The 12,179-nt window shown below is 35.8% G+C and overlaps 1 protein-coding gene across 8 annotated transcripts in view; it reads right to left on the bottom strand.

Moving 5' to 3' along the window:
* REV3L (REV3 like, DNA directed polymerase zeta catalytic subunit) overlaps nt 1-12,179 on the bottom strand; it is a 177,219-nt gene that overhangs the window by 106,081 nt on the left and 58,959 nt on the right. For all 8 annotated transcript variants that reach the window (XM_061428654.1, XM_061428656.1, XM_061428655.1 and 5 more), the window contains 3 exons: nt 9,789-9,978; nt 4,004-4,078; nt 482-642 (listed from right to left, as the gene is read on the bottom strand). In XM_061428654.1, coding sequence (XP_061284638.1) covers nt 482-642; nt 4,004-4,078; nt 9,789-9,978 — 426 coding nt within the window. The remainder of the gene's footprint in view (nt 1-481; nt 643-4,003; nt 4,079-9,788; nt 9,979-12,179) is intronic.

Genomic DNA, 12,179 nt, shown 5'->3' with positions numbered 1-12,179 from the left:
GGAATGAAATACTGATACATGCTATGACATGGATGAACTCTGAAAACATTAGGCTAAGTGAAACAAACATATGATTCCATTTAAATGAGATGTGCAGCATGGGCAGACATAGAGACAGAAGGGAGATCAACCGTTGCTAAGAGGTGAAGGCATGGGAGGACTGCGGGAGATTGTTAAAAGACTACGGGGCTTCTTTAGAGGTGCTGAAAAATGTTCTATATTTGACTCTGGTGATGGATGCACAACTCTGAATATATTAAAAACCAGAGCTGTCCATTTTAAATGAGAGAATTGTAAGGAATAAAGGTGTTACCAAAAAAAATTGAGATTCTTTTCCTGATAAACTATAAGATATTTTTGCATATTTCTTTCTATTCCTTATCCACTCAGCACTTACTTTTAAGTACATATTATTTTATAAATCATCAATTACATAATACTTGTTTAAAGCTTTAATTTGAACTTGTGAAATTAACCTTACTTTTCCTCCTTGCTTTTCGGAACTTGACAGCAGCCAGATTTATTAAATTCATTCCATACAGATTGTAGTCAATGAAGAGCTGTAGGAGGTAGGGAATATGCGCTTCATGAGGCTGATAAAATTTATTCATTATGGCTCCACTTTGCAAAAGTTCACATATCCTAAGTTAGAAGAAAAAGTTATACCATAAAATTATGTTTCCTAAAATGTTAAGTGAAATAATGGTTATACAAATATAGAGAACAAACATATTACTCTACAACACAAAATTTTCATTTCAGTTTTACTCAAAATTTATTTTTTTTGGCAACTGAAAGTTTAAATCAAGTTTTAAAGTAAGCTGCAAGCTCTGAAAGAAAATGAGAAAAAATGTCTTAAATGAATATTTTGACTTCTAAAACCAATTTAATGCTAACTATACTGAAAAAGCTAACATGTCCGAAAAAAGGCTTTTTAAAAAATCCAGGAAAAAATTTTGAAAAGATTATACAACAATTCTAAAAGAGGACATATGATTCAATCAACCACACAGAGATGTTACCACTTTTGTTATTTTTCTTCTCTGAGTAATTTGTCCTTCATATTGGGGGGGTACAAACAATAGGCAATTATAAATAACGTAAAGTACTATGCGGGGGAAGTATAAAAAACATCTAGAAGGGACAATAAACAGACTGTAGTTTCTGCATAGCCTTCTTGGAGAGACGTCTCTAAGCAGAACAATGAACTAGAAATACTTTTTCTCAGACGAGAAGGAGCATTTCATCCAAATAAAACTGAATATGTCAAGGGTCACAAGAAAACGTGGTTATTTGGGAACTAAAACCACTGAGTGAGGCTTAGTGACAGAGGCTATGGTGGTGGTGGTGGGAGAATAGAAAGGTAATGAGAAGTCAGATCATGCAGAGCCTACTAACGTATTTGAAGAGGTGGTAGAATTTACCTGTCAAGTGAAGAGAACAGGAAAACTGAAATGACCAGGTTAGCTAAAGAAAGAAAAACACTAGAGACAGAGAGTGAGAGGGTACTGTGGAAAAACTAAGATGATGGCAGCTTTAACAAGGATCAAGGAAATGTATTGATTCAGGAAGCATATGAGGAATAAAATGGTCAGGCCTTGATGACTGACTAGATGCGGGGGGTGAGATAGAATATACGTTGAGGATAATGCCTAGGTTAAGCAGCAAATTGGTGGTGCTGCATTTATTGAAACAACAGATTGGAAGAAAATAGGTTTATTTGTGGATTTTTATTTGGAGAAGGAACAAAGACAAACTTGGTTTTAGACAAACTGGAGTTGACTGGTTTTAGACAAACTGGAGGTATACTGGAATGTTCAGGTAAATATTAGAGAAGATGAGGTTAAGGATAATTTTATTAATAGACGAGAGACAGCAAACATATTTTGAGGCACTGTGTATTAGGCACAACTGGTGTCTAAACTCAGGTGCTCTAAATGCTTAATCTCAAGTAATACTTACTACAAAACTATGGTAACTACTGTTATCTCCATTTTATAAACAGAGAAGTTGAGTCTTAGATCAAAAACTTACCCCAAATCACACAAACAAAAAATGGAAGAGCTAAAATTCAACTCCAATTTTTTCTGACTTAAGATCTCTTAACTATAGTGCTATTCTATTTATCCAGTAGATGGTGTGATACACTGATCAGGAGCTCTGAAGGAAAATTTAAGCTACTGATATATATTTGGAAGCCAAATACTTATAGATTAAAACAAAAACGATGGAAGTTTGTAAGACCGTAAAGTGAGGGGAACACATATAGAGAAAAAGATAAATGCCCAAGACAAAAGTCCAAGGACCAACCACACATATGTTAAAAGAGGAACCAACAAAATGGCATAAATATGAATGACCAGACAGGTATGAGGAAAACTAGAAAAACGTTTACATCAAAGCAACCTTATTTTAAGGTAGTGTAAGCACTGATGGACATGAGGTCAAAAGGTAAGAGGTGTTAATTGGATTTAACAACACTGAGGTAGTTAATTAAGGAAAGCAATTTGAGTGGAACCCCTGAATTGGAGAGCAGAATTGGAATTAAATTAAAGAGCAAACGGGAGATAAGATACTGGACACACAAAGTATAGCTAAATTCTTTCAGGAGAATAGCTGTGAGTATAAATGTCTTTGAGTATGAATGTGTGTATGTGTAAAATTAAGTCTTATTGTTGTTTAAATGGTGTGGAAAGGGAGAGGGGATAACTGATAGATGAAAGGAAAGGCTCAAAGGGAGTGGATCGTGAGCTTTAAAGGTAGGGGTAAATCTCTCCTGCTCTAATAGGCAGTGAAAAGTAGAGAACAGCTGTGAATAGATTTTAAGAATCTCTGACAGAAATTTAAGAGAGTTGTATTCCAATGGTTCTCAAGTTTTTTAGCCCCAGGACTCCTTTTCATTCTTAAAAATTACTGCTAGCATCAAAAAGCTTTTGTTTATGTGGTTCATATCCATTGATATTTACCAAATCAAGTTAAAACAGAAAATTTTAAGAGACTCATTTATTAATTTAAGAATAACAATAAACCCAAGCTATGTTAACATAAATAACATTGTTTTATTTTTTAAAAATCTATATTTTTCAAAACAAAAACAATTTAGTGAGAAAAAGGAATTATTTTACATCTTTGCAAATCTCTGTTTTAATAGAAGACAGCTGGATGCTCATGTCTGCTTCAGCTCAGAAATACTGTTGCATTGAAACATACAAAAAACCAGCCATACACAGATACATAATTGAAAACAGGAAAAGTACCTGAATAGCCTTTTCAGGTAAATGTTGATCTTTGTTATTATTACATGGACATGCAATGGGGGTGGTGGTTTCTTAAAGTTTAGCACCAATGCGGAAACCATATAAATGAACTTTTTGTACTCAGTTACATTAAAATCTATTGGTCTACCTAACACTTTATTTTAACTCATGCATAATCTTCTAATGTCTTGCCCTCGTCATTTGGAAAATACACATGCACTAAGTTATATAAATCTTCTAAATGGTAATATATTTCATTAAACAATATGGAAAAATGTTAGTATCATCACCTATCTCATTAGGAAGAAAAAGGTACTGAAAAGAGGTTAAGTAGAAACCTTTGACAGTAGAAAGCTCTCCCACAATGGCCTCACTCTCACACATTTCTCCTTGCTTTGAAACTAAAGAACAAATTTCTCTTGGTATTGAACATACGGTCTGGCTAACAAGGTACTACAATTATACAAGGCAGTCAATAATCCCTCTATCAACTTCTACAAACTCTCTAAATTTAAGGCAGAAAAGAATCAGTTAAGGGGTATAAAACAAGGTCCCTTACCCTTAAAATATCCTTCCTAGAGTCCAAGCTATGGATCTCTCTCTCTTTACTCATATATGTACATATGTATAATACATATCTTTAATAATGCTACAAACTATACAGGCCTTTCTTCTAGATTTTTCTTTTTATTATTAAAATTCTTGAGTGATAGGTGTTCACATTTTTATTTCACTTATCTTTTTACCTTTTCACCATTGCAGGATTGTAAAGATAGATCTTCATAAAGTGTCTTTCCTTCTCATGATAACCATAAAAAGGCCTGAAATACAAGAAATAGATATTTCAATTTATTTTCATCAGAGATGAAATAATGCAACTTATTGCCCTAATTGGACTCAGCTGGCCTAACTACTTACATTGAACATTATCAACCACCTCCCCCAAAAACACAAAACAAAAAACCTCCAAGACTTTTTAATTAAACCTACCACAATGTCATATTTCATGACACATGAAATCTTAATTCTTTTAAAACTACCACTTTATTTAAAAAACCTGGGGATAAAAAGGAATAGCAAACTATTTATACTTTAATTTCAACCATCATGGCTCCATTAAAAAGTGGCTCTACTCAGGCAATGCATGGGAAAGAGAGACCTTCCTTCTCACACTTTCCCCCATTTTTTTTCTGTCAGAAACTAAAGCTCTTTATCAACAAAATTCTTTAACTGACAAAGGATACAAATTGCACTTGTATCTCTTCTCCTTATTTGTCTCTATTAATTTGAACATCAAAATTAATTTTACAAGTTCACTAAGGAGAGACAATTTACCTGTTATATATATGTACATATGTGTGTGTGTATAAAACACACACCCAAATCAAATGAAACTGTGAAAACTGTGCAGACAGAATTTAAGAGATTGAAAAGATCATGGCCTTACTAATAACCTATTTATATTGAGGCTGGGTTCAATTCAGGGTATCAGTCAGCAGCAGTAGGCAAAGAGAGAAGCAAAAATCTGTATGATAGAAGGAGAAACAAGTCCTGCAAGAAAGAATAAGTTATCTATCATGTTATATTATTTCAGGAGGATCTGAAACTCTAAAACAGACTACCATTTTCAAAGATTATATAATCAGAAACAATATGTAAATAGGTCTGAATTTATAAGCAAAATAAAAAGTATTTGTCTGGAGTTTGTCTATAAGTAAGTAGTTGGTTGAATCTTTAGGTGGATAAACTCAGTTTCTTTTCATCAAAAAAAAAAATGTATTTTCCCCTTATGATGGGCACTAGCTAAGAGTCGGGCACGTCTAAGCGATTTCACTTTCACTTTTCACTTTCACTCATTGGAGAAGGCAATGGCAACCCACTCCAGTATTCTTGCCTGGAGAATCCCAGGGACAGAGGAGCCTAGTGGGCTGCTGTCTATGGGGTCCCACAGAGTCGGACACGACTGAAGCGACTTAGCAGCAGCAGATAGAACTTACCCTCATTAGAATACCATTTTCTCTCTGTCACGTCTGATAGTGTAGTAGGCCTCAAGTATAGAAGTAAGTTGGCAACACAGTCATTTGAGGCATATTTAAATAACTTTAAAAAAATAAGCTATTCTAAGCCTTTAGGTCAGAATCATCTGTACATTTTCTGTAAAGCAATTTCTACTAAAAAGAAAAAGTCCTAAAAGTTCTTTGTCTCATTCTTGCCACTCACTCCAATCTTATCTCATATCCATTCACCCTTTTCCCTCCAGCCATTCCAAACATTTCAACCCTTCTAACGATTCATTTTCAAGTAACTTGCCATTCCCTCTGCCTGGAAAGTTCTGCCCTGAACCATTGCATGGCTTACTTTCAATCTGCAGTCAGGCCTCTGCTTAAACTCACCTCCTCTGAAAGGCCTGCACTGACCCTCATTCCCTATCCCCGACCCTTTACCCCCTCTTCAAAAAAAAAAAAAATAATAACACCACTTCCTCTCCACCCCATTTTTGTTGCTATGAAGGGTGAAAGATACATTATATGAATGATCTCATTCTCTTTCACTGGCAAAATTCAAGACTTTATTCCTCCTGCTTTGGTATTTTTCATACACATAAATATAGCTCTTTGTCTAAAGATATAGGGGTTACACTTTTAGCCAGGTAAATGGAAATGAAGACACTTAAATCTGCACTGGTGTGACCCATGTTATCCTTGTTTTTGCTCAAGATTTTTAGGTTTTTACAGTTAGAACCTTATAAATTTCAATAGCTGAATACAAGACTATCAAATTTCTATAATTCTTTGTAAATCTAGGATTCTGCTTTTCTATGTATTCTGCCTCAAAATATAGCCTGGACATTCTATAAACTCAGTTTTCTGCTTCTTCTAGCCAAGAGAGTCTCTGTATAATTTAACCTGGAATCCTTACTTTCTACTGTTGACTTTACTTGATTTTGCCGAAACAATTTCTCAACCGGGAGACTCTCTGGAAGAAAGTAGAATGGAGCAGAGTCTAAGGTAAATATGTTTATACTTAAGTCTAAGGTAGATATGTTTATACTTAAAAAGTTGCACCTGATAATTGGAGTTAGTTTTTTAATATAATGATGAGAAGGAAAATGATAGTTTAAAAAACTTAATTTAGATGGACTAAGAATCTTTTTATAGACTATTTTCTAGACTCATGGTAGCTAAGTGGCAGGGAACCCCTGAAATGAGCCTAAGGTCATGGTCCTTCCTCTCTCTTAACCTAGCTTCAGGATAATGCACAGTCTAGGAAGACTGGAATTAAGTTTGTACAAATTTTAATTAGACAGCTAGATGCAACTTTGTCTACCTTAAATAAGTACGCAATACTGAAGGAGTAAAGGACTCATGGAAGCTACAATGGACGGTACGGGAAAAGGGGAAAAGGGACCTATATAATTAAAAAAAACCAAAATATTAGAACAGGAGGAAAAAGAGAATGGCAGTCATAAATTAGACTAAATAGCTCACCTTTGCCTCCAGGTTTCTAGATTTCTATCAACTGCTCTTAAAAATATGGCTATGCTTTTAACAAATGCCCATCAAAAATACAAAAAGGTTGGTGACTCATTATTTGTTCCACTAGGTTGTTTGGAGATTCAACTTTGAAATGAGAATACGTATAGGAAAGTCCTCAGAAATCATTAAACATAAAAAATGTAGAACATAAAGCTGATGATTATCTTTAACCTAACTGTTGCTATCATAGGATGGGTGTGAACTTTCACATGATTCATTCATTCTATCAAATAGTTATTGAGCCTTCTCTACTAAGTGCTCAACACCATACAAGGTGTAAGGGATATAATGATGGACAAACATGGTCTTTTTTCTCATGAAACTTACGTGCTGGTGTGAGAAAAGCATAAGAACTAATAAACAAAAAATTAAAATAACTGGAAACTACAGTAAGTACTCCCTGGAAAAGGAAATGGCAGCCCACTCCAGTGTTCTTGCCTGACCCCATGGGCAGAGAAGCCTGGAGGGCTACAGTCACGGGGTCACAAAAGAGTAGGATAGGACTTAGTGACTAAACAACAAGAACAACAGTGAAGTACAAAAGGAAACAAAGAATGGGCTAAAGATACAAAACAAAAACATCAACCTATTTTTAAGAAGGGAAGTCAGAAAACTTCTCTGGAGAGGTGAAGGATTTGAAGTTCTGGGGAAGGGCAGAGCACTCAAGGAAAGAAAACTGCGTGTGCAAGAGCTCAGTATATCAGAGAAACTGTAAGAAGTCCAGTGTTTCTGGATAGAATAGAAACAGGTGTCAGGCTAGGCAGATGTCAGGCGTCAGATCAGGCAGGCGTCAGATCACATAGGCTGTGGTTAGAAGCCTAAATTTTATTCTATAAACAATATGAAGACACTCAAGGATTTTAAATGATTTTAAAAGGACTCAATTTACATTATAAAAAGAGTACTTCTGTAGCTCTGAGGTGAGATAAGAACAGAAGAAAATTCAATTAAAAGGACACTGGTAGTCCAGAGGAAAACCTGGATTCAGGTGGACTTAGACAGATTTAAGATGGATTTCACAGAGATATATTCAACTCATATATTCCAGTATGAGCTCCAAACTTTCCTGCCAGCCTGCTCTATCTGCACCAACTCAAAGTTTCGTAGCCATCCTTGATTCTTCTCACAAACCTCATCCAATCAGAGAACAAATCTCGAGGATTCAACTCTCAGAATAGATCTAGAAGCTGACCAGTTCTCACTACTCCCCTGCTACCACCCATGTTCAAACGTTCATATTTTCTCACCCAGATTAATGAAACAGTCCTAATGTTCTCCCTATTCAACTCTTGTGCTCCTACAATCTAGTCTTTACACAGGCTAAAGTAAACCTTTCAAAGTTAGATCATGGCTGCTCAAAACCACGTAATAGCTCAGAATAGAAACCAAAGTCTTTAGAATAGCCTACTTCAATGGTTCTCAAACTTGAATACGCATCAGAATCAGCAGAAAGGCTCACAAATTTCTGACCCCACAACTAGAGTATATGATTCATCAGGTCTGGGATCAGAGCAAAGAATGTATTTTTACTAAGTTCTCAAGTGTGTTTGGCAACCCACTCCAGTACTCTTGCCTGGAAAAGCCCATAGATGGAGGAGCCTGGTCGGCTGCAGTCCATGGGGTAGCTACGAGTCGGACATGACTGAGCGACTTCCCTTTCACTTTTCACTTTCATGCATTGGAGAAGGAAATGGCAACCCACTCCAGTATTCTTGCCTGGAGAATCCCAGGGACGGGGGAGCCTGGTGGGTTGCTGTCTCTGGGGTCGCACAGAGTCAGACACGACTGAAGTGACTTAGCAGCAGTGGCAGCAAGTGTGTTAGTCTGAAGTCCTTCAAGAAGTTCCAAGTCAAAATGAGCAAGAAATTAGTGGAAACACCTGTGAAAGAGTATGAGGTAGCCCTCACGAAGGAGAGGGAAAGCCACCAGACTTAGATACAGGTCCTATCTAAGGGAAGGAGAGAGAGAGGGAAGATGAGTGGAAGTGTCTTCTATAGCAATGTGATTCTAGTGAAAGTTCAGAAAGGCTGCCTGAAGGTCCCCAAGTGTCTCCCACAAACAGGCCTGTCTTAGTATTCTTACAGTGCTTAGCCACTGGGTGGGAGAAGCCTGTGAAAAAATGGCTTCAGCTTACATAGGATGATAAATGGATTTCAGCGCAGTAGCTGGGGCCATTGTTCAATTATGTTCCTTGTATTTGGAGATCCGATAGTGCATTCTCATGGTGTCAAACCAGATAAAACTGATTATGTTGATCTACTGGCCAGCATGATCTCCATCCTCTTATATCTCGCTAATCTCATTTTGTCCACTCTCCTTTCCCTCTGCTCCAGCCACCTGGTCTCCATTTTGTCCCACCCCCAACCTTCAAGTCTTTGCTCAAATCTCATGTACCATGTCAATGACACCTTCCTTGATTACCCTATACAAAACTGCAGCCAGTCTACTTCTCTAACCCACACTAATGATCCTTCTTACCCTGTTCTACATATTTTATTGTATAGCACTATCTATCATGTAATAAATCAATAAATTTATTTCATGTTGTATTCATCGGTTATTTTCCATTGGTTTTGCATTACTACAATGTCACTTCCACAGGGACAAGGATCTTTGTTTTGTTCACCAGTATATCCCAAGCACCTAGAAGAGTCCCTGGCACATAAAAGGTGCTCAATAAATAGTTGATGAATGAATTACATGAATTTCTACATGAATGTAGAAATGATGAATTTCTACAGTTCTAGGAAGCAGAGAAATGGAAAAAGTTAAAAATCACTGTTAACCATTTATTTTTCATTGCAATAAAAATTGATTTTAAAAGCTTATAGTATATATATAGTATATATAAAGAAATTTCATCCCAGTTCCATTAGATTAGAATTAAAGGAAAAATGAACAGAGTATATCTGGATTGGATATATTTTCTTTTAACTGGAATAACAATATAAATACAAAGAAATAGAAATTTAAAAAGATGTTATCATATACTTACATTCCTGATACTAATGACACCTTGAACACGTGCTGAGCAGTGGAAGATGGATTGCCTAAAGCCACATTAAGTGCTCTGTCGATACTGAATGCCATCTGAGACAGATAGCTTTCTGGCTGCTGTCCATAACCATCATATGGCACATAGAGGTAAGGAAAGATGCCATGCAGATGAAGACATGTCTTCTGACCTAAAATGTAACACATTGTAAAGTTTAGACTGGAGATGCATTTTAAAACCTTAACATTATAAAGCTCAGAATACAAGTCATTTAAATGGTCTAATGACAGCCCAGCTTATCTGAGGGAAGGGCTGAAGAAACTAACCCATAGTTAAAGCCACCTGTATTGACTATATCTTGCAACAGAACATTTAGAAGTGTTTTATAAATATAAGCATTAGAGAATGATTTAAATAGTAGTTTTGGTGATAATATGTTGGAATACTTCATCTTCACAATCTAACTACTTTTATGTACTTCACCAAACTGCCCTGTAATACCACATAACACAGTGTTATGAAGCGTACAAAAATTTAGTGAAAGTTTACTAAATAAATCAGTTAATGTCTATCTTCACATTCCAGTGGGCGGAATTTTGCTATGGAGAGGAGGTAGTTGGGAAGGGCAAAAATGAAATTCTACTGTTAAGGGAAAAAAATCAAAACAGACAAAAACAAAAGACAATCCCTACATATCAATTGTCTGTAATGGACTTCTGGATATCTAAATTGCACATTTGGTGAAGTGGGACAGGGAAGACACAATGAGGGGAAAAAACAAGCATACACATTTTCCAGGAAGTCATCACATTAGGCAAGGTGCAGAAAGGGTAAATGGTGCTGATCTGCCAACAGACAATCCCATACAGCCATGACAACCTGAGTGAGAACCCACTAAAGAAAGTGCTACAGAAACAGTAATGTGTCCACAGCAAGGTTAAGTAACAAAAGCAGATGCACTATTACTCTCACGAAACTGGCAGGGCTGTATAAAAGCGGTTCCTGTCCTCAGAACATTGTCCCTCGTTCCCCTTGGGCATGTGCCATTTGTCTGATACAAACACAGAGGAAAACAGCAGTGACAGAAGAACACACCCATTTTCTCATTCTGTCACTATCATTGCACTGCCCTGCCAACACCCTCCTAAGGCTTCTCCCCAACCTCTCATCCCACTCTTGTTTCCCGGCTTTTTCTTTCTTCAGAAAAGTTTTTGTTTGATCACTATTTCCTATTTATAATTTAGAGTGATTTACATAAAACAAATACATAAAAAAGAGTTTCATGTTCTGTTGATATTTTGTTATTTATACTTTTTCTAGTGAATAATATCAGCTTGTCTTATTTTTAAGGGACAGCTGTAACAGAATTAACAAATAAATCTGGAATAGTTATAAAGTGTAACAAAACTGCAACGGTCACATAATGGAATAAGATCTATGCCCTCCTCAGTACAGTATTCAGATTTGAGCTACTAACTTTGACATTTTCGAAGAATTATAAATTCTGTTGCTGTTAGACCAATTTCAATTTCTAATTTTATGTTACATAATTTCAAAGAAATAAAAAAAAAAACTCTTTCATTTAAAAGCAAATTCTTTATTTGTTTCATTCTAAATACAACACAATCAAAGTGAAAGTGAAGTCACTCAGTCATGTCTGACTCTTTGTGACCCCACGGTCTATAGCCTACCAGGCTTCTCCGTCCATGGAATTTTCCAAGCAAGAATACTGGAGTGGGCTGCCATTTCCTTCTCCAGGGGATCTTCCTGACCCAGGGATCAAACCCGGATCTCCTAGCATTGCAGACAAGTCTTAACTGTCTGAGTCACCATGCAGCATGATATTATTTTCTAAATATTGCAGCTTTTAATTCTTTAAATAGAAAAAAACTCATTGAAATAATGAATGAGTCTTAAAAAATATATTTATCAATTTACTGATGATCTATTTTAATGTTTTTTGAACATCTCATGAAAAAAGGTTATAACCATTATAACTTCTGGATATAAACCACAGTTTGGTTAAAAGTAACTGACATGCTAAACCACCGAGTGCTCCAGGGAGGTGAGGAGACAGAACTGCATTCCCTTTTTAAGTTGACAAATAAAATCTAAGACCAGTGATTACAGAATTACTAGCATATTTTACAAGTAATACTGTTAAGCTTTAATTTTAATCAATATCTTAATAATGGAAATTTAGATACATTTTATAAGAAATAATTATAAAATTTCATTTCTAAGTTTCCTCATAGGCAGGATGTTTACAAAGTTCATTTAAACATTTAAAATATCCTCTTTTCATATCTCCTGTGGAGTAGGGGCCAGAGAAACGATCTTTCTATTTATAGGTTTTGGAATTATAAAAATCCATGGTGTATGATTTAGGTA

The sequence above is a fragment of the Bos javanicus genome, chromosome 9, assembly GCF_032452875.1.
Source record: "Bos javanicus breed banteng chromosome 9, ARS-OSU_banteng_1.0, whole genome shotgun sequence".
Classification (NCBI taxonomy): domain Eukaryota; kingdom Metazoa; phylum Chordata; class Mammalia; order Artiodactyla; family Bovidae; genus Bos; species Bos javanicus.
Note: the sequence above shows the minus strand (reverse complement) of the source record. Positions and strands in the feature narration are given on the sequence as shown.